We start from the raw sequence: 23,652 nt of genomic DNA, 5'->3' as shown, positions 1-23,652 counted from the left end.
AAAAGGAGTAACACCATTACAAAGTGTTGCCGGTTGGGTATATGCATGCATGTCCCCAGATGAATATGGCCCCTCACCTGCACGTCCGCACACACAAGCATTTCTATTTCCCACTTTACTCTGCTCTGACACCCTGTGTGAATACCCCCAGGTGTGGACCAGTGTGTGTCATGTGAGAAGCTGGTGTGTGCCACCTGGTGTGACTGAGCAGACAGAAGAGAGTGGAGACAGCAAAGAGAGAAACTAAATTGGCTGTGGCCTCTTGTCTCAGGAGTAGCCGGCCCCTGGGTTAGGTTGGCTATTCTTATAGAGGGCGAGGAGAGGTCTCCAGCTCCCCTGGTACACATACCACTTTATAGGAACCCACATCATGTTTTGATGGCCTCCTGGGATTGTGGGGGAGGTGTTACCTAATGACAAGTGTGAGAGAAGGAAGAGAAAATTGAGCCTTCATGCAGGTAGATTTCTATATGGATAAGTACAGTCACAATGTCAAAATCTGGTCTTAATTCTCTCTGTTCATGGAGCCTCAGACCTGATTTTCAACTAGCTGAAGCTGTATTTCTCAGGTAATTACACAAGCTAGCTAGTTTTTATTTACATTTTTTTTAGACATCATACTTCTATTTTCAAGTAATGTTACATGTCTTTTGTCCTACCCTCAATAGACATACGTCAGGAATTGTGGATGTGATTCCTCAATTTCAAATGAGCTCCTAATTACATCGGACAAAGGATTTGTCTCTGTACTTGTCTTGTTAGATCTTAGTGCTGCTTTTGACACCACTGACCATCACATCCTATTACAGAGACTGGAACATTTAATTGGCATCAAAGGAACCACACTAAGCTGATTTAAGTCCTAACTATCAGATCAGTTTCAGTTTGTACACGTTAACAACGAATCCTCCACATACAAAGAAGTCAGTCAGCAAATTTCACAAGGTTCTGTGTTTGGACCATTTCAACTCACCTACCAATGCACATCCTGTACATGCTTCCTTTAGGCAGAATTATTAGGGAACATACATATACACACATACACGTATATACACATACATTCAAACAATCATGTAATCATGAAAGCAAGGATGACATCAATCTTTAATGGCAGATGGCCTCATTGCCTTCATTTAACATTTTCATAAAAACTTCTCATTTTGATCACCTTTTTTTTTTTTGGTTTCAAACAAACACACCTCTGCAATTCACTGAAATACAGTTTCTCCTTACAGCGGCTAAAGTACATAAATATCAACAGTACTGTATGCATTAAGAAAAAAGAAAAGAAGAACACACACATGCCGTGAACATGCACAGAACACACAGGTACGCACACCGTATACTGAAACAAGAACGGAGTATTTTTTTCATTGACAAAAGGAGGGATCATCATATTAATTTCCAGGAACTTCTGTACCATACTGCTGACGAAACACAAAAAGATCCATTCGTTCAAAGAGCATGTTTTTCTCTGAATTTCACAGTGACTTATGTAGATAAAACAGTATTCATATATCACATAGAGTATGTTCCAATCAGTCAGATACAAACACAAAAAGAAGCTCTAGAAAAATTACCAAATGAATATACAATTAAACTTACAGTAATACTTACAATGAATTATATGATGGGCATCTTCTATGAACTTTAAAAACATAATACCCATAAAAAAACACACACGCACACGCACACACACCTTATAAATACTTGTTCTAATAAATTTGGTGCCACACTTGGCTTAAAAAATGTCTGTAAAAGCAAAAACTGCTTCAGAAAATCAGTCGATACGATGTGCGTGCATATTATTATTATTATTATTATTCATTACAAACACTGACTACATGATTCAACCAGTCCAATATGATTGTACACATCTGGGCTAAACATTACAAGGAAGATTGTTTTCTTATTTCGCTTTTTGATTGTCACATCACTGTGAAATGTGACTTAGCCTTATCAGAAAAGTACAAGAATCACGGTTTGTTTTTGTACAAATGTGACATGAATGAGAATTTCGGCGTCAAAATGTCACAGGAATATTATCGCTCGATGATATGTCACACAGCAAAGACGTTATTGCAGGCCCAGAATACACAAGATTACAAAAAGATTTGTTTTTTTTTTTTTCTCCACTCCAATCATTACTATGTAAATTCAAAATTTACAAAAGCAGGTTGAATCACACTGGCTCCCTAAAAATAGACAAAAGAGACAAATTGCTTAAAGTGAGTATCCTTTCAGATGCAGAATGGCTCTTTGGAGTGACACCAAAAGAGACATGCAGCAAAAATAATGTCATACTTCATAAGAAATCAGATTGAAGACTACAAAGCAGTCAGAAATGGAATAACTCCACTAGCCTAGATAGCTCTCCAGTGTAAAAGAAAATGCCTTTGGTCTTTTGTTTCTCTATACTGTGCTGCTGTCCTCCTGCTACACAATGAAGGGGCAAATTCCTAATTATAGCAGGGCTCGGTTTGCCATGTATTGCAGTCTCTGGGGTCACTCTACCTTCACCACCGATGGCTTATTCCTGTCAATGCCTCTTTTCAGCACATCTGATTACCTCAAACTGCGAAATTATGAGTTGGATCAGGAGTGTTTCTGTCACTCAGCGTTAGCATTGACTGCTCAGTTGAACCAGAGCACATCAGACAAAGCACTAATATGTCTGCTTCATCAGGTAAAGACGCCACGCAAAGACACACATGGGCAAACCTAAATCCACACAGTATGTAGAAAAGACAGGAGCAAACCGAGAAGACTGCTTTGGTATAGCAGGGCGACTTAACATTTTATAATGGCACAAAACACGAAGGGCAAAAAGAAAAAAGAAAAAGAAAAAAGAACATATGAAAGTTCCTCACACACTTTAGCACAACATAAATCAATCAAACAGAACCATTTCAAACATTGTCTTGATTACAAAAATACCTTTTGTATTTCTTTAAAATATCTAAAAATGTACAGCATTGTTTTTTTTTCTTTTTTTTGCAAAGTCATGCTTCAACATGTATTTAATAATCATAATAACATTAATATGAATGATATACAGAATAGTAATAATTATAGTAATATAATAACATTATCTAGCAGGGCTTTAGCCACACTTCCACACATCTGGCCTTGCGAAGTGGCTGCATAAAATGTGTTTGCACTCCTTTGATGGGCTGTCTTTACACTTGCATATACAGAATGCAAAGCAAGAGACCTGCTAATGTTAAGACAGGCGATGCAGTCAACTGGTAAACAAAGGGTGTGTGCACCTTTGTCATGCATGCCCGGTACCTTTCACGGAGGTGTCAGAGGAGGTGTAGCCAAAGCTCTGCCAGTAAATCTTGAGTATGTAACAGTATAAAAAAGACTTGGAGGGACTTTGGGGATGGTGGAGTGGGGTGGAGTGGGCGAGGGGCTCGATGTGTGATGGAGGCTGGGGTCTAGTATGTCCTGAGGCCCATGAGGCTGCTGCTGCCTGAGACAGAGAGAGACACAGAGAGAGAAAGAGGGACACAAAGGAAAGGGGTGAGGTTGTCATGGTCACCGCACACAAACCTTGTACACTAATGAAAACACAGGGGATCATGAGGAACTGTTGCAAGACAAGCACATTCACACGCCCATAAAACCGCACACACAAAGGTAGATATTGTAGTGTTGATACACAAACACTAACATACACACAAAATGTTTTTTTTTCTCCTCAATTTCTCACACTTGGCTTTGTGATGCCAAGACCACACAGACTTGTATCCCACAAATATCTAATACTGCGACTCCGGGTTTGTTTTCAAAACATTTTCTGTTGAGCCAAAGCTGAAACGTACACAGATGAAAGTTGACACGCTGTCAATATGGCGTGGTGTGGTTACGCTCATTCCAGCAGATGTCGTTGGCAGGGCGATACTGGGCCCCACGCACCCCCACCCCCCGAAAAAAAAGATAAAAATAAATAAACTGTGCTTTCACAGCTTTTTCCACAAATCTACACTTTCAAATCAGACTCTGTGCCAGAAGGGAGAGGCACGCCGCTTTGGCAGTGAGGTGAGATTTACACCTTTCGTCCTCGCCTGCTGGGATCAATGTTGGAATCATGAAGTCCGAGCCATAAACTCACTGACGGTACGCTGCTCTGAGAGCTGGGGTCAGGTCAGTCCTCCCGGTTTCTAATTGGACATGAGAGGCAATCAGCAACGCCCGTCACAGCCGGCCACGGCCACCATCACACATCAGGAACCTGGGCACACGGAGGAGACAGAGTTTTACTCAAGTTATCTTAATGCAACAGCATCCTGACTGTGGATGAAACACTGAGGTTCTGAGTGTTACTTTGCACACTCATGTGCAGAGTTATTTTTAAGGGCTGAATATAGGAAGTGCATCTGCAGTTTTTCCAGCTTTTGCAACATACCTCAAGCTCAGTGTGTCACCACTGCACTTAGACCAGATGGGATGTCACAATTTAAAGCTGCTTCATCACTGTTATGCCAAAGTACATCTGTGATGAGTATGCTGTTGTGATACTCCAGTTGTTTAGGATTGCACTTTCATTTGGCTGTGGGATTCAAAAGACAACTTAAAACAAGGGTGTTCAAAAAGCAGTGCAGCAGAGGCCAAGATATCCTGACTTATACTCCTCTAGTATATTTCACGCTCCAAAAATGTTGGATCCTACACTTCCCAAAATGCAACTTGATACCAACCTTCATTAGATGCTCTCTGGCTGGTTAACGCCCACATCTTTCCAACTCCACACCACTAGTTTGTGAGACAGGCTCTCAGTTAATATGTGCATTCTCCAAGCCCACACTGAGATTACTTAAGTGGTACGCCTCTAAAGTAATTTTCTCTCAACAAAGCTCCTCCAGAGCCACACAAGACATTATGGTCTTGGTTTCTTAGGATGTATAACACACCATGTGACTTGTGAACTGATTCTGACATGTAAAATTAGTGGAGTGCCCTTTAAAAAAGATAATTTTACCAAATCTTTCAACCTCAAAATCCAGCCAGCTGTGACAAACAGGATGTTAGCTGACAATAGTCCTAAATACTTATGCTGAACTTCTGCGTAACAACCATATCTCCCATGATCCCCCCGCAGCAGACCAAAGGGAAAGGTCAACCCTCCGACCCCCTCACCCACCCCCAGATGTATCACCAAAAATAGACATCTCTTGGAGACCGTGGTAACTCGGGTTCAGGGGAGGGAGAGAGGCTCTTTGGAACAATAAACAATTAGTAAACCAAACATGACCTTAAGAGAAAGAAAGAAAGAGACAGACAAGACTGTTGCAGGCAAAGAAGGGAGACAAGCTGGGAACTGTTCCCCGTCCAGAGAGCAGTGCGTTTCTGAGAGGGCACGGCTGGCCTAGCTAATGCCCCGTTGTGCGTTCAATCAAGGATGAGGGAATCGATGCGTTATCCAGCCGCTTGGCTAAGCTGATGCGACACATACTTCCAGACCACGCTATTTGTTCTGGCTGAGACACCAAGGTTAAAGATTGGGTTGATCATTGAACATGTCTGTGTGGATTAGGAAACGGGTTTAGTGATTTGCGGGTTTAATGTGTTACATCCAATAACTCGGCTCCTGGCGCTTAACGTGAGATAGGTAAACAAGCAGTGTTTGAGAATGTGGGAGGTGACGTGGTTTCTCATGAATGTGTGCACGGTTTTCGTTTTTTATTTCAGCTAGGCTTCATGAGGCAAATGCTCCTGCCTGTGTTATCAGTGATCATCGATCTCGTGCTGCAAATGAAGAAGAGAAAAGAAGTCTTGTTAAAATTTATACCCACCATTTGGCAGAGCATTCCTCTCTCTCTCTCTCTCTCTCTCTCTCTCTCTCTCTCTCCACCATTCAGTGCTAACCCATTTACTACAAACCACTTATTACTTGTCTTTTAGAAATTTGAATGTATTTTTTTTTCTGAGCATCACTGGTTTTCATTCATTTCAGGATGATTAGCACACTCCTAGGCTGTGTAATCTGCATTTGCTCTTGTCAAAATAAGAGCCTGACCGAGATAATCGACGTTACAGATATAATCTCCTGGTTTTAGCTTGTCACCAGAACATGCCAGACATTTTTGCATCACTTATAAGTTATCTGATAAATAACAAAAAAAAAAACTAGTACATAAAACTCAATGTCACCACAAAAAGTTATAAATGTTGCTTATCCTAATAAGTTGTTGTTTAACAATTGACTGAATTAACTGAATTAATTGACCAACTGACAGAAAATTATCTGATCAATAATTAATTATTTAAGTAATTTAAAAATTATTATATGTATAATTAATTTAATAATTAACCTTTTAAATATTGTCATTTTTGACTCTCAAATATTGATATCAAATTTAAAAATCCAGTATCAGTTGAGTCATGGTCAAAATTTCATTACTGATGCAAAGCGACAGAGTGCAGGTAGCTACACAAATCAAATCAATCTGGACTTCAACAGCATTACCATGCTGTGATAATGTAACGCTGACAAGAAAAAAGACTCGATGTTTATGGCGATGGATTTCACAGCACTGATTTTCATGTCATAAGGACAGAATGAATAAACCACCTGCCTGGAACTGTCAGAAAAAAACAGCCACTAATGTAAAACTGTAGCCTGCCTTCAGAAATGGTTAGTGAAAATATAAGGTATAGCTGATTTGTAGTAATGGAGCAAAAACTCAGTAGGGTCTTTTAAGAGCTCTACCTGTGCAGCACGGCCATGAAAAAGAGCCCCGTCTGAAGCCCCTTTAATCTGGAGAAAAGCCCTTAGGCCCTGGCTGTGTTTCTCACATACCAGCAATAGCTGTTGGAGCTGGGTGGTGATGAATGCAGCTGCTGACATGTATCTAGCTCCTGAGACCCCGTGCAGGGACGAGGCCACAGTGTAGCTACACTGTATGCCCGTCTATATATGTGTGTGTGTGTGTGTCATGTATCAGTAGGGGGGGTGAAGGAATAAAGTCCCACTTCCTTATTAGAAGGGGCCCCAGCTGGCCCTCAGCTCTCCACTGGGAGTTAGTCCAACATTGCACAGGAACCATTGGTTTTGTCGGGCTATTGGCCAAAAAGGTCCTCGGGGCAGGCAGCCAGACTACATACATACACACACACAGGCTCACACACAAGCATGCATGATAGGGGCACGCACACTACACTCCCCCAACATGTCTTGTCAGATGGAAAATCCGGATTACCTTTCCCTCCAGTTCACTAGGCATTAATGTCCACTATTAGGTTGTCTTTGGACCTAGCTCTGTGCCAGAGCATGAATGTCAAATAAAATTCAGCTTCACAAACATTCAGATGAATGACTAGCTTAAGCCCCCAGTGGTAATACAATAACAAAACCTTACAATACAGTATGTTTTAAAAAGTCTGCCCTGGGTTGATGCCTGTTTCGACTTGCAGGAGGTGCCACTGGTGCACATAAAGTTTACCAAATGGTACTTCCTTTGACAGGCAGGATGCCAGATGATTAGGACAACTCATTAGCAGCCATGACTAAAGACACTTCCTCGCTTTCGGTTGTTCACACACACACATTTAAGCCTCCCAGGGTCACACTTCCTAAGGCAAAGCCACATTCCCTGATCATGAGCGATCCCCGTCCCTCAGATGCCAAGACAACCACTGACCGACCACAAGCCTCTCAGGACTGCGGTGCTTTGAATTCCCATTGTGAAGCTTTACTGTCACCAGCCGCCTTCAGCATGAGTAACAATTAACATATGCTGACTTTCTGTCAATACACGTGACCCATCAACAGCAGACAGATTGTACAATAGTGGAGCAACACAGACAGCTCTTCTCTGTAATCTCGGTTCAAGTTTATTCTTGTTTTCTTGCGACTAAAATCGCTTCGAAGTGTTTCACAAGCTCCACGATTCGCAGACTGCACTGGACAAATAAGTAACACCCTCGTCACGGCTCACATCAAGACATCAAGTAACTGTGTTTCTAACTTGACTGTATCCATTTAACAGACAAGAAGGGGCCGAATAACACCAGGTTTGTTACAGATGAAATGTTTATTTGCAGAGCTGCACAACGTCAGGGACAAACAAAGCAGCAGAGTTAACACAACACTGACAGTTTTCACTGGGGAACGACCAGCATTTCTATCAACTCATGATTACAAGAGAAATACAGTGACCCAGGAGTACCATTAGATTTTACTATGTCAGCATGCTTTCAGAGGAGATGTGCTTCATAGTGTGATTAAGCTCAGTTCACCGTTACATGGCAGATTTTTAGGTCAAGGAAAAAGTGAAACTTTTACTTGTCAGTTGTGAAATTCTTGTGAAAATGTGTTTATGTGTGTCTTTGGCCTTTATGTGCTTTGCACTTCTTGTGAAATAGTATTCAAATAGAAAGTGATAGTCGTAAAGATTTATTTGGATGAATTTGTTCAGGTTTTCATGTAGAAGAAAACTGTCAGCATAAAAAGATACCAGGAGAAATGAGAGAAAAATATCTGATTTGGATGAACTGAACCTTTGTGTTTGTGTGTATAAGGTTGTGTGTGCACTTGCCTATGACAGGCCTTATGTTTGGGCATGTGGCTGCACACTACATTATCTGAATGTGTGTCGTGTCTTGTATATGTGTATATCTGCTGCAGCTGCCTGTAATTATCACAATATTCTGACTGGATGTCTCAACTTCACTTCACCCTCCACTGTGAGCCGGATGTGGGGATGTTGTTGTTTCATTGAGGGGCTAATATCCACTGGGGCAGCCTGACCGACCAAATGACTTCCTCCTGGCCTGATAGAGGAGTAATTATTTCCTCCAAGCCCCTCCCTTCTCCACTCCCTTCCTCCTTTGCCCCCTGACAGAGATGAAATCCCCAAAACATCAAATTACTCCAACAGCTTTTTTTTTTTCCTCATGTAGTATGTTTAAGTGTCTGGAAATAGAGAGGTAAGCTATGATGCCGGGTTAGAAAGAGGCAGAAGAGGACTAGCACCAATCAACAGCCTGATGAATGTTAGCTTCAATCCTACCACCACCACCACCCACCCACTCCCCAGTGACTCCCTAAGGGGTCGGGAGAACATGTTTCTTCCTGTCCCGAGACGTTGAAGGGAGGGTGCTGGTGACAGTGTGACTGGCGCCGGGTGCAGACACACACATGCGCACAGTCAGTCAACGCAGATACACAGACCAGCAGGGGATTTGTTGTGCTTTGTGGTTTTGTTTTCCTACACGCACAACAGCGTTTAGTTTAGTCTGAACCACAGAGCGAAGCACATGCGCTGCGTAGCTCATGAGTGGTTACGGTGGACTCATGTACTTATCAAAGCACTTATTAGAAACCAACTGCTTTGGGTACTGTCTGCAGCTCCGCTAAAGTTAATTCATCTGTAATCCATTTTTTTTTAAAAAGCCCCATGCTAATCATTTTTTAATAAAGATTCATAAAAACAGCCCTTCTGGCAGTACCCAGGTACCTCAGCAGTTCATGGTGCATATTCCACATTTATGACCTTTTGGAGCATCACATCCTTCGTCTCTGTCTGTCCCATCTTCTTTATAATTCTCCACTGTGTACTTTGTCATAATGCAGAAATGCCAAAAACTGTTTTTAAATTAAAAAATGTATTTCATCCTGCCAGGGTTTGACAAAATGACAAACATGCCCTAATATCGGCGGTACAGTACCAGCCCTGTTATAGGACAATATCCAGTGTTTATTATGGCGATGTTAGAGCGTGTGCACAATAATAAACTTTCCCCTCACATACAAGAACAATAAATATCAGGCGTCCTTCCAGTTGGCAGATCTGTGTGGAACCAATAACTTCCTCTGATCCTGCACAAAAACTGCTCAGAGTGTATAATCTTAAACCTTGATTTACTTCCCCAATTTAATTTCAGTGCAATAATACCTGACATCATGCAAAATTATAATCACCTACAATCTTTACTTAGAAATTGCTTTTTATATTAACAACTGTATGTATATTGTGAAAGGGGCATTGATGAAGCCACAGAATTATCACAAGACTCCACAGTCCTCCTCAGCTCTACCGAGCATTTTAGCCACAGTACTTGAATAAATGCACTGAGCGACTTTCACCACTAGTTATAATACCTATCAAAGCAGCTTGTATTAGCATTTTAGTCATATTTGCTGAGCTCTACCCCGTGTGTTTTATTAAAACATCGGCATCGGAGCTCGTTGTACATTCTGTTTGACTCGCTGCCTTTGATGCCAGAGATCAAGCATCACTTCAATGGGAAAAGTCGAGCCTCTGTACCCTGTGACCTGAGTGGGGAAAATAATGGAGTTCCCTTTAAATTGCACCTTTCATCTCTTATGATGATGTGCGAGGAGCGGCTGCCGTTTCATTGACTGACTGGGTTTAACACTTCCACATTTACTACTAACAGGCTAAATTGTTTCGTTTTATTGAGCGGTATGTGCTCACTAGCAGAAACGTGACTAATTAACTGGTTCGTTTGGCTGTTAGAGCGATGGAGGTTTTTCATGTGAGGTTTGGGGGCAAAAAGAGGGCGCTCACATGACGCACACGCCATGCGCATGGAGTAACACCCAGTGATATTCCTGACATATGTTTAGGAACATCTCTGCGCCTGTTTAAACAAAGTGTCATAACATTTACCAAAGTATTTTCACGGCGCAGGGAAATGTACACTTCTTTGTCATAGCAGGGCCGAGGATTGAGTGTGTGTGTGCAAGTTGTTACTCACACATACTTCAGCAGAACTGCCTGGACTTCCATCCCTGAGGAGTTCCATCTGCAGGTGGGAGCCAGCGAATCTAAACAAATATAATCACACACACATTAACACACATGCACGTGCATACAAACGATATGACTATATACAATTTATATTCCTACACACTTTAATGTGATACTAAATTCACTGATAAATTGTGATGCATTAAAAGTTAGGATCTCACTGCACACGGCCGTTTTTTAAACCCTGTAATTTCAAAGAATAAAGACATTCACTGCACATTTAAGTTTCACATTTTAAGAAATCTGCTTATTCACCTTATCAGCATCTCCAAAACTAAATAATTAACACATTTTTCTCATCTGTTTAATTCGAACAAAATCCAGAGTGTAAAAACCACGTGTTGGGTTTCACAGTTTTATATATATATATATATTCCCAGCAGCAGGTTCAGCCACAGATACATCCAGACACGTGCCTCAAAGCGCTTTGGGGGCTTTCTGGTGCCATCAGCCATCAGACTCCACAAAGCCACAGCACCTGGTACCTCCCACCTCCGCTGATTGAGACTCACAACCACATACACCCCTCACAGTTAAACTGTCATCACCACAGATACTGAACAATACACAAACATTGTATACATTGTATATATATATATATATATACACACACACACACGCACACACACAGATCTATTTTATTGTTTGTTTGTTTTTTAATTATTTCTGATGTACAGTCATTTATTTAGGAAGATTTCTGTCTTTGACACATTCCCTTTTGCTTTTATGTCAAACTGACTTTGCCCTACAGGGGATCAATAAAGGTATTTGCCTCTTTCTTATGTCATCAATAACTTTCACATTACACAATCATCTTTTTTATTCATATTCAAATGAAATTCACATCACACAACAGAAGGTTACTAGTAATCCAACAACATTACAGTGCTCTCACTGGAAAGGATGACAGCAGTTGATTAACCAGTGAACCTGAGAGCTTTGCTTACGTTAACATAAATTAAATTTGATCATTTAGGCTTGTGTGTGCGCTGTAAGACCCGTTTATGTACACATTTTTAAGTCTCACATCGGCATCTACTCTAGGTCAAAAGAGGCTGTGAGATGCTAACATTAACCACAACCCCCTACTGAAATCACAAGGCCAGATTTTATTTGTGTGAGTCAGTGTGTGTGCTCACACATCCGATGCATATGGAAAAATGCCACCTAGGCAGATTCAGCTTGCACTTATTTCAAATTCTGACATCAGCTGAGCTTCAGCTTTAGTGTCTTTGCTAGGGGCCTTTATACTTAAATAACCTTAGCATCTGCATTATATATGGAAATATAGTCTGTATACTCTCTAGCAGAGATGAAAGACACTAGATAACTCGGATACTGTAACATTTTGAGCTTAAAATGCTGCAAGAGAGATCAATGCAAGAGTGAAAACCAACCAGCAAACAAAAATTCAGAAACAGTATATCTAATGCTGAGATTTTATCAGGGTCAGGTCGCACCAAACAGGCTTCATGAGAAGAATTTCAAGAGATCAATAAGGAATTCTTATGTGAACTCACAGTGGAGCTGTGCAGATTAGAAGACCTCGATAAACTGGATCATGGTTGGTGGAAAAAGAGGGATTTAATTAATGAAGTAGGTGATGATCAAATGATGATGCAAACCTTTTACAGAGGTGAAGATTTCAGGAGCGTGTGTGTGTGTGAGTGTGTGTGTGAGTAGTTGTGATAAATAAAGTGACATGATACGAGCCGTTACTGATTCATGAAAACTGTAAGCTGTGGTATGTGATATTAGACAGAATTTTTCATCTCAAGCCTTTCTTGATCTCGAAATCTTATCACTATGAAAATATGCTGAGCGTCTCAGTCAACTAGGTGCTTTCATTCTGTTGTCAAACAACTAGATTTTTAAGACCCAGAAAACTTTAAATGATTTTATCGATCATATATTTGTAGTTTTCAGGATTTCAAGATTGAAGCGGGAGCAATTTTTATTTATTTTCTCAGAGTCAGGAAAACTAGTGATTGGTTGCAATCAACAAAAACTGCCAATGAACTTCTCCTATTTGAACATGGACCATTTGGAATCTACAGGATAGTTATTTATCCAGGGAATCTTCCTACTTACAGGTCTTATAAGTCATTCAAACTCATGGACGCCTTCCTTATATCTGCACATGCAGTTTAAGGGTTTGGTGAACAGCGAGATTAGTTTAGTTTAGTTCGATTCCTGGAAGTTAATGGGATCAAGTAGCAGCTCCTCTCAAGAGAGGGGTAAAACAGCATTACACATCTGCAAGAATGGACTACACTCTGGACATTAAATATTTATAAAGTCACTAATTTCACTATCAATAAACAAATTCAATTATGTCAAATTCATGATTCATTTCCTGCTTTTATGGTGCGTACTGGTCAGCCGTGTTCAACACAGATGAACATGACTGACCAGTATTTTCGAAATGGTAGTTTGAAGTTATAATGTGATTGTTTTTATATTTTTGTACTTGTTAAAACTATAAAAAAAAATATGTACTTAGCTACTTTTGAAAGAGCTCCAACCTGTTCCCATTGTTCTCAATGAATTAAGCTAGGATCACCATTCAACATTACTGTGTGCAGAGACATTTAAAAGCCCCCCTTGAGCTTCCCAGAAATAGAAAATTTCCCTGAAAAAACATTTCAAGTTTATCCAGTAGATACTTGATTTAACCGTTTTGCAGCCACTCTGTTCTTTTATTAATTTGCACAGGACAGTGACTGTGTGGTGTGTGCTTTGAGGTGCATCTGTGGATGGAACAGACAAATGATTCCAGGGCTGACGGCGGCAGCTGTTTGTACAGTGGGCTCAGGAGGAGGTGAGGGGGGCGGTGGTGGTGGCGGTAGTGAGGGAGGAAAGGGTGGGTTTTCAGGTTACCTGAGCGTGGAGCGAGGAGGGGTAGGTGAAAGCGGGTGGGAGGGCCGGCGACAGCTCCGCCGGGTACAGCGGGTATGAGGCCCACACGTCTGGGCTGCTGGGATATAGAGCAGGCACTGTGAGCTCATCTGTGGAAAGAAGAAGAGGAGGAGTGGAGTGAGGAGAGCGGCCAGTGGATGGGTGGGTGGCTAGAGAGACAGGGTGGAGGTGGTGGCAGTGGTGATGGTCGTGGAGGTGAACTACAGGTGAGTATCAATTATCTGAAGTAGCTTCCTCTCATTTGATTTGTTTAAATCAGCTTATGGGTAAATAAACCCCTCCTCCAAAAAATGAATGTCAGATCACAGCTTAGCGTGAGAATGTAGTCATTTTAATAACAGAGATTATTTTATGAAGTTTGGAGGATGATGTAATTTTTTTTTTTTTTTTGCCATTTCCAAAAATGGAAACCACAAAAGCATAATATCAGTGTAGCTGACTTATTTCAGGAGGGGATGAGAGGAAACCATCTCAGATATGATGATTTGCTCACTGAGTCGTGTGTGAAGTGACTGTGGAAAAAAGGAGCATAGTGCATGAGTGAAGAGAGAGGTGACAGTGCAGCGTGGCACAGAGTGTGTGAACACTTAAAAACGCAGAATCAGAAAAAAAAAAAAAAAAACAGCAACTCATTGGAGACACATCAGATAGCTGTATAATTTAAAGGAGCATTTTCCCTGTGCTCTCATCCTGGTAACTGTTTATCAAAGCATGATCAGAAAAAATGGCTGATTTAAACATCTCTTATCGGGAAATGACAGCAATTTCTCTCCTGGTGATTACGTCATGGTTTCATTAATCGTTTCCTTCCATTTTCCACTGGGGCCTCATGTACACACCCTTTCTCTGGCAAAAAAAAAAAAAAAGATCCAAGATAAGAGCAGTTTGGTCATTCAGGAAGAATGTACAACCACAGCTGGCCTATGTTCAACTATCAATGGCTGATTCTTGCAGAATCCTTAACCCTTAGAAAAATATTTAACTAAATGAAAAAAGGGGGAGAGCTCTAGTAAAGTTAACCCACTACGCCAAAGGTGCACAGAGTCTGATTTCAAAGAACCATTTTCGTACCCGATTACTACGAAAAATATCCTGAAAGCACAACATGACAATGTTTCACTGAGGAGCAAACACACAACACAGTTAAAAGAAAAAAAAACTTTTCAGTGAGTAGCAGCCAAATCAGTCTCCATTATTCATGTATACAGCTGAAGCAAAAACACTCTTCTATTAATGATAAAAAAAGAAAATCCTAAAAGGAAACAGCTGTGCAGTCACCTAAAACAAGAGAAACTAATGGGCAAAGGACGCAGCAGCACAGACAAACAAAAAGTAAGACGAGCTCAGGGACAGACGGAGTACTCACATGGGTCTCTGCTGATGAACTGTGGCCCGGGGCTCTGCTGGGAGGGAGGAGGGTTGGGAGTGCCAACCAGCTTGTTCTTGGCCATCTTGGTGTTGGCCTTGGCGAACTCCAGCCGCAGGGTCTGGGGGATTTCTGGATCAAACCTGACCCCCTGAGATCAAATGGAAAGATGTGTCAGCAAAAAATATTGTTTCATGGAAAGCTTTTCTATGTGCTCTTCACATAAAACACAATATTCTGAAAATTTCAAAAGTCAAAAAATAGTAAAATTTTATGTGTTTTCACAAAGGCTGAAATGGTAAATACGTGTTTTGGTTCTGAGATGCAATCAGACTGTTTAAAGTAAAGGTGTGTTATTGACCATTTCAACTCTGTATCTGAGAAATCGTGATTTTTTTTTTAGTTTAGTGTGGCAAATGGCTCTAAATACTGTGACACCCTTCATTTCTGTTGAGAAGAACCTTTGATGTGCTCCAACAGCGAGTCAATTAACCCCGTCTCTCCCGAAAATGAACTTCGGAAACAAGCCCTGCCAGTTTGTAGCTCTGTGCAAGGCTTGGTCACGGACAGAACAGTGTGGTTAGGGCATGTGATGGCTTCGTTAAGCTCTCTTGAATTTCTGTGAACCTCACCTCACCTCAAATACACAGTTTCATCATCTGTGTAACATCCATAGTGGAGAGCCAAGAAATAAGTGTGGCTCCTTCAAATAAAAAAAAAACCTAAAACTTAATTTGCAGATATCCATGTTAATGCATTTTTTTAACATGGGGCATTCCAGTTCATGTATTTTAAGATTTTATCAATTGTTTTTTTTTTTTAATGCAGATTAAATTTGAGTATTATGGTATTACTCAATTCTTCCAAACAGTTACAACATATTTGTCATGTCCGTGCCAAATACGATGAATGAAGACAAGTTGTTTATAGAGTTCTTACATGTTCCTCGTCTTCCTGGAAGTTTGCTAAAAGTCAAAATCTTGGGAGGTGTCTTTGTTTAGTGAGATTAGAGTTCACCACAAAATTACTCTTAATGATGTTACACATTACGTCAGTAAGACTTTAGCAACCATACCTGAAACGGGTAAATGATTTTGTACACCACTGATGTAGTGATGTTATAAATAACAGAGAGCCATTGACAGATCTGCTGTCTTGTAGCTTGAAGTAGTGTTGAAGCAGACTAATTTTAGACTGTTAAGGAGTTAGTTATCATGCACATCTTCCAGTTTTGCATTCTCAGCCTTGTTGTGCGTTGTTCAGACGTCCGATGGGACCTGGCTGATATCTGGAATTGTCACTTTGTATACTTTTCATCTTTCACCATTTCACAACAGAATTTACTGCCGATATCTTGGCGGCGAGAGGACATTTTGAGTTGCTTAGACTTTGAAGCTCGCTGTAAACGCCTCACTGTGGATTACAGTGTTATTCTGGTTCAGTGCATGTGATGACGGGTGATACCCGCAACCGAAAATCACAACCTGATGACACAAACCTGGCTGGCGCATGATGTCATTTATACCACAGGCAGGCAAGCCACAAGGACCTTGCTATGCTCCCCGTTGAACTCGGTAACTGTAAATTAATATCATGACACCAAATCCCCCCCATTCACCCCAACACACAGAAAGCATCACTGCTTTAAGTGAGCCAAACATTCTGGTAAGTTCTCGAGATGCCAACGCTAAAAGCCTTCTGACATACCACTGCTCACGACAAGCCAAGTAAAGGTCGTTTTTCTCTCCGATCTACATCAAGTAACTCCACATGTGCACTAATCCAAATCATTTTTCTTCTCAATTACTTTCGTCTGAGGGAAAATACGGAATGTGACATAGACAAAGGTCTTCTTCATCCAAAAACAAAGCTGCCATTTGTTTGGTTAGCTTGGAAGCAACAAGGCAAGGAAGAATTTAACCGGCGACTATAAACACCCTCTAATCCACCTATTTTGATTGTCTGCGAAAGACCAGCAGAAAAAAACATGAAGGTCAGATCAATGGAGGAGAAAAGCAGTCAAGAGTAAAGTTCTCTGCGGCAAAAGAGTGAGAAGCTGTGAGGATGGGCTTCTCGGCTCATCCCTGCAGGCTCAGGCAAAGCTGAGCTGAAACAAGCGAGGGATGACTCTTCTCATGAAGGAGAGGGAATTAACTAGGATTGCCTTGGCTCAGTGCACTCACAGCTTCTGCCAGTCGAGGCTGCAGAGGTATAATAAGGTACATGGATATAATGAGGCCTGTGCACATCTCAGTTTGAACTGTGCTGAATCTTTACCTTGAAATTATTTTATTTTTTTTAGCTTCTTAGCACTCCCTTTGCACTTCTGCATGTATTGTTTTGGTGATGATTAGAACTGTTGTAATGGTGCTACAGCGAGAATCAAGTGTTCTTTTAGAGGCTATATCTGTTCATAGTTTAGGTGGAATATAACAGAACTATCATAACAGCAAACAAATCCCCTCTTTCCAACAGTTTCTCTGTCTTCTTCACATTTCAATATGCAGATAGATGTTTGCAAATTCTGGCTTATCTCCATATGACCCCTGGGACGTAGCTTTCCCCGAAAAACAAGAGCACTGTTGAATTCTCAGCCCTACTGAGTGATTCTATGGAAACAGTCTATTGTTGGCTCATAATAAGATGATAATTTTTATCCTTTCTTCAACTCTCTGCTCTGCGTTTGATGCACACCAATATCTCGACATCTGAAAGTTGACAGCTTCTGCTTGCGCTGTCATGGTCCCACTTTAGGAGGATGATAAAACTGATCTTTTTCTGTGACAAAGGGATCAACAAAAACTCAAGATGCAATAGAAGAGGTGGTGTATATCTAGACGCGTTAAAAAAGACACTGGGAAAATAAAGCTGTGTGAGAGCTGGTGTTCATTACAGTCTATCTATACTTCGTTTCAAGAGAGCCGAATAAAACCCTGTGAGGATGGGCTCTGTTTTATATTTGAATCTGCCTCATCAAGGCTTTCTGCTGAGCTCCATTCTGAAATAAGTGAGATTAAAATTAAATCCTAGATCAATATCTTCTATTTATATGTGGAAGAAGTGCTAATTTTCCTCCTGACCTTGCAGAATCCATGGCAAACCTTTAAGAAAAATGCTTTAAACAGAAATGCTCAGACATACAGTATTTAGAGCAGCCACGATATGTTTGTCTTTGCTACCATTTCTGGCTTTTTGGATGTGAATGTAATGTAGGAATGTCTGGATTCCCCTGATATAAAATGCATTCGCACAGACGGCAGAAAGATCCGATTCCAAGTCATCACAAGATATACTGGCGCTGAGTTGGTGCTTGAGAGGAGCACGGAGAGGGCATGACACTTACGTTCAAGGCATTCTTAGCAGCCTCCGCCTCTGATCGACTGTCAAAGCTGACAAACCCCACTGGCTGGGGAGACAAGAAGACAGAACAAAAGAAAGAAACATGGTTTAAGGCAGAAAACTGAGTCTGCATTTCTGTCTGAGTGACATAGACATGTTGTTCTTTTTTATATATTTTTTTTTTAGTTCTTATCATACCCACCCCCCTCCTTCTCTGTCTTTCTCTCTCTCTTTGCCCTGTTTATAAAGTCGTGGTGACATGGAGAGAAAGAGGGAGAGAGAAATAGAGGCTGGACGCTTACTTTGTACAAGGAGAGTTCATCATTCAGCTCCCCTATGCCCAAATACGGGCAATGTGAGAGGGAGAAAGTGCGTGTGAGTGAGTTTAAGACAGGCAGTTGGGGGGGGGGGGGGGGGGGGGGGGCTAGAAAGGATAGAAAGGAGAAGAGATAGACAGAGAAAAAAGAAGACAAATGGAGGTCTTGAGAATCAGAATTTAGAGGTTAAAGGTGAGAATGAAAATGAAAGAAAGCGAGGCGAGAGGTAGAAATAGTTTCTAAGACCTCCTCGAACAGGCCTGTCAGTGGAAAATCATGCAATATATTCGTGTTCACATCTACTTCAGTGGGGCTTGTTTTATATTCTGGTGGCATCACTTTGGAGCTGGCACCCGCACTAGTAAAGGTGAGTGAGTGAGAGGGAAAAGCAAAAAAATAAAAAGACAAGGAGGTAGGTTTGGTTGTCAGATTTCTAACCACTGCTGCAGATATGAACAAAGAATACACATTTTTGCAATGTCTGTTTGTGTGTGGATGGGGATGTTAGGAGGAGGTGGGGGTGAGGAGAAAACCAAATCTCTAAACATGTTGCTCCCATGAGGTTGCACTGCTGTGTGTGATCTGGAAAAGCAGGATAGGGTTATGGGAATTTTGAACAAGTCGAGTGTAGAGGAGGAGGAGGAGGAGAAAAAAAGAAGAAACTCAAAAAAAAAGAAAGACTAAGTGAAGACGTCAGGAGAAGGAAGCGTAACAGGAATATAAATAGAAAGGGTCTGAGATCTGGCTCTTGCTATATATGGAGATGGCTGTGTGTTCTCTGACTGGAAGGGAGAGGGAGATCGATTGATTTACGTCGCCATTGTCATTGCCATTAGTCAGGAGGAGTGTCGCTCCAACAAAAAAAAAAAAAAAAAAGCTGAGACCTGACTGACTGAACATAAGCATCAGCTGACATCTGCCATGCAGAAACTATGAGGTGAGGTGGCCAAAGTGCACAGAGAGCTGCTGAGTGTCTCACTTATTCATTAAACAGACAAAACAAAAAGAGCAAAACCTGCACAAACCACATATTCTAGATTATGAAATGTAAAATACTGCAGGTTAAGTGAAGGCCAGTGTTTCCTCTTTTCCTTTTCACATTCGGCCAATCAATCGATTATTTAATCAACATTAAATTAATCAGCAAATGTTTTGGTAATTATTTAGGAGGGTTACCTAACACCCAGTGCTAACACCTGGTACTTGTTAGTTGTGATCCAAGACACAACACAAGGATGTTCAGGATTAAAAAAAAAACAAGCAAACAAACAAGGCTTTCACACAAAAGCTAATAAATGATTTAACAAAAATTTAACAACAAAGGGAAAATCTGAAACCATACACCAGGATTTTACTCGTCCTGAAGAAATTTCACTATTAGTTCTTAGTTTTAGAGGCATTATACTCAGCACATTCAATCCAAATTGCCCTAAACCCTTCTAATGAGCATGTCATGTCTTTATGGGAAACAGTGTAATGTGGTAATAAGTACACTGACATGAAGCTAAATTGCTTAACTCTGGATGTGGACACCTGCCAGCTGAGCTCATTTTCAGTCCTGCGCCCCTGGAGGCAAAACTCAACCGTCAGTACTGCTCTTGTCAAAACGTTCGCTTTGACACCTCAAAATTCTTTCCCGTCTCCCTTCCCATCCCCGCACATCCCACTGGAGTTGACTGTCTGCGACTACAAGCATACTATCTGACTGCCAAAGGCAAGTTGGTGCAACACTTTTTCCCCTTCCCTCTCCCGAGTAAACTTTTTTTTTCCTATTCCAGGTACTTCCTGACAAAGAGTGTTAATCCATCATAGTCAAGAAGCCGATAACAGCAAGAGGGGAAAAAAACAGGACAAAAGAAAGACAAAAAAATTAAAGGTGTTGATGAGCTAGTGATTGCATAATGCAAACAGTAACAGCATGACGAGAGACTGACTGATGGCTTCATTCATTAGTTTCTTTGTATGGAAACACAGCGCTCAGTGTGTCTTGTAGCATACCTGTTTAGAAGTGAGCTTTATCAAGGAACCTTCATAGCCCTGGAACAAAGACAGAATATGTTAGAGCTGTCAGAAAAGTTCCTGTTAACAAAGACAAAAGTTAGAATTTGATGTAGTTTATTGATTCTAGTGAGCAAAAGGTTGCAAAACGTAATTCTTGTGCCAAAATATTGCATAATAATAACTAAGTTCTATATTTTTGCATTGCAGAGTCACAACTGACTAAGCTGGGCTGTTTCATGGACCATATGGTCTTATGAAGACCATATGGACTGGATTGTTACGTCTTACCTGATTAATCGAGATTCACTGCTTTCAACACTCACGATATAAACCAGAGTACATACCATGAGCATTATCTAAGTGAGGGATTAGATGCATAGCAATTGTCCCATTATTCACTTTAACTGTGCTGTTGCTGCTCCATTAAAGGGCATTATTCAATTATTTTGGCTCCAAAAAGCCTTCAAATACATACATGCGCTCACCTGAACTCTAGGACTCTATGTGCTGTGACAAAGTGAAGTTTCTGAAGTGAAGCAAATCGCTTTGTTTTTGTATCACAGGCAGCGAGCTGTTTTTCCATGAGACACACACACACTCAAGCTCCTCATGGATCAAGATGTGATTGAACCTCGGCTTTAGGAACACAGACACTTGAACCTCACGGGAGTGTTTCCATTGCCGTTTATTTCATCACCATTAATGGAGGTCCCATTGACTGCTGGAAAGAAAGCTGCTAAGAATAGCTGCAGCCCATCCATTTAAAACATACAAACATACCTTAAATGGTCTGAACAGGAGATAGAGCTCCCGCGGCTTAATATCCAGTGGTAGCCCACTGACAAATAGCGTTCGGACCTGAGGAAGACAAGAAAGAGATCATGTATTTTTCATTAACCTCCAGTGGTTATAAATAGCTACCTTGCATACCTGACAGTAAAAGATGAGATTATGAGGAAAAGGACAGTGAACATGAGCTAAATAGTTCCCCGGGTTGGCTTTTCAGTAAAAAGACAGACTCTTCAGATACTGATAGGGATGTATTTCAGCTCAGCAAACACACACACACACCCTATCATACCTTTCTACACTAAGTGTATTGTGTTCTCCTGTGTAATCTACGGCCTGCTGTGTTTTATGGCAATCCTCCCTCACAGCTCTAGCCTCTGTTTTACATTTGAACTTTTCAACTTGCAACTTGAGCTGGAATTGCTGGGGAATTACCATGTGTATGTTAGCTAAGGAGGACTAAAGGAAAATGCAACTGTTGTGGTCCATAACGAGTCAGACAAGATGGGGGGGGGGCAGGCAACAAGAGAGTAACTCCAAATGTGCCTTCAAGCAAAGAAGTGGTTATTATGTTATGCTTGTTGACAGAGGAGTAAAATGAATGTAGTGTGAGGTCTACTGCAGGTAAAGTTTAGGTTTCTCAAAATAAAATCTTAGGTGGGTTTTTTTTTTTTTTTTTAGTGAGCAATTCTCAGTTTACTTCTATTTTGAAAACACTTTCTTAGGCCAACATTTTAAACTGCATACGAAGCCTACAACCTCAGCATCAACCCTGAGAGATGAAAAAAAAACGTGAAGATGAAAAAAAGGTAGATGACATTGCTGAGTAGCAGATACAAGACAGCTGAGAGTGGGTGGGTGAGGGTGAACTCATCTTATGTGCTGAGAGGAGGGATAAACTTGAAATACTGCTTTGGGATCTATGGGGAGAATGTGCCAGAGAATGTGCTACAAAATACACTACAAAAACTTAAAGAGTGAGGTTGAGCAACATATTTCTTAAGACAACATGTTTCTTTCTTAAGACCTGCCACTTAAATGTCAAAAACAACTGTCGATTAGAACAGCAGAGGTACTAATACAGATTTTTTTTTTTTTTTTTTTTTTTTAAAGAACTGGGAAAAAAAAAAACTGATGATTTAAGACAGAAACCAAAGATACTGCAGATAAGGTAAAATTGACCCAACAGAGTCCTAATATTTGAAGAAAAAAACAAAAGTAAATCCATAATTTTATTAAATGTAGCTGTCAAATAACTGATGGACACTATTTTATTAGCACAGACTAGCAGCATAGCTAGTCACGACTGTTTTTTCACGGTTTGATTTATGCTTATTTGATTTATTGCTGTGAACTACACTTGAAGATTGATACAGCTCCCATATCTGTCCAATAAATAAGAATCCAGCAGCTGCTTAGCTCCTAAAAGTGTTCCCCAAAATTCCAGTTCCTATTTCTTCAAGAACCTGATAATGGCATGAGACAAAAAGTTATTTTCTGACTGAAAACAGAAACCGGGTTTTCTTGCTTGAAATGGCTATGGGATTACAATACTGCAGGTACTTTCATGGCACACTGACACTTTAACCGAGGAAATAGGCGAAAACTGTCACCTCTCTTATTTTTTGCAGAGTCACTCCTTAAATTACACAATTGGCAACCTGGCTGGCATATGATGTCTAAAAAGCATTGTGTGTACTTATTTCAGCATATGCAGACACCTTAGCACCCACATCGACATTTGGTAAACACAGACATAGCAGCACTACAAGACACAGGTGCTGAGACGTCCTGTCACAGCTTATGAATGCAGATCTGGTTACATTTTGGAGGCAAAGAAACAGGAAAATTCTATTTGTTACGTGTAATTGTAGATGTGTCTGTCCTTAATAAAGGGCCAGTCCAGGAAAGAGTTGTTAACACAGGTATTTCTAACTATAAACTACAACATGTGTCTCCTATTAACACAAGAGCTTTATTTTTGCATTTAACCTCTCTAAAGCTTTACAAAACAATGATTTTCTTTTTTTTTTTTAAATCCTCCCATTTTCCAGTACAGTGGCACTAAGATAACCGGGGAAGACATGAAATGAAAGATAAATTATAAATTGTTTAGACAATTGTATTTTCTATATGGGCA

The 23,652-nt window shown here is 40.7% G+C and overlaps 1 protein-coding gene across 4 annotated transcripts in view; it reads right to left on the bottom strand.

The window, feature by feature from the left end:
• Nucleotides 1–1,086: 1,086 nt before the first annotated feature.
• Nucleotides 1,087–23,652, bottom strand: part of LOC121176975 (RNA-binding protein with multiple splicing-like) — a 34,590-nt gene continuing 12,024 nt past the window's right edge. Inside the window, exons 2-9 of one of the 4 annotated variants that reach the window (XM_041031144.1) lie at nucleotides 21,504–21,581; nucleotides 20,721–20,759; nucleotides 18,410–18,472; nucleotides 15,067–15,217; nucleotides 13,662–13,789; nucleotides 10,735–10,798; nucleotides 4,118–4,237; nucleotides 1,087–3,475 (exon numbers count right to left, since the gene is read on the bottom strand). In XM_041031144.1, coding sequence (XP_040887078.1) covers nucleotides 10,736–10,798; nucleotides 13,662–13,789; nucleotides 15,067–15,217; nucleotides 18,410–18,472; nucleotides 20,721–20,759; nucleotides 21,504–21,581 — 522 coding nt within the window. In that variant the 3' untranslated portion in view covers nucleotides 1,087–3,475; nucleotides 4,118–4,237; nucleotide 10,735. Of the gene's footprint in view, nucleotides 3,476–4,117; nucleotides 4,238–10,728; nucleotides 10,799–13,661; nucleotides 13,790–15,066; nucleotides 15,218–18,409; nucleotides 18,473–20,720; nucleotides 20,760–21,503; nucleotides 21,582–23,652 lie in introns of all 4 variants that reach the window. The other 3 variants (XM_041031143.1, XM_041031145.1, XM_041031146.1) reach the window with 3 other exon arrangements.

Source organism: Toxotes jaculatrix, chromosome 23 (assembly GCF_017976425.1).
Source record: "Toxotes jaculatrix isolate fToxJac2 chromosome 23, fToxJac2.pri, whole genome shotgun sequence".
NCBI lineage: Eukaryota > Metazoa > Chordata > Actinopteri > Toxotidae > Toxotes > Toxotes jaculatrix.
The sequence above is the reverse complement of the archived record's forward strand: the minus strand, read 5'-3'. Positions and strand labels throughout refer to the sequence as shown.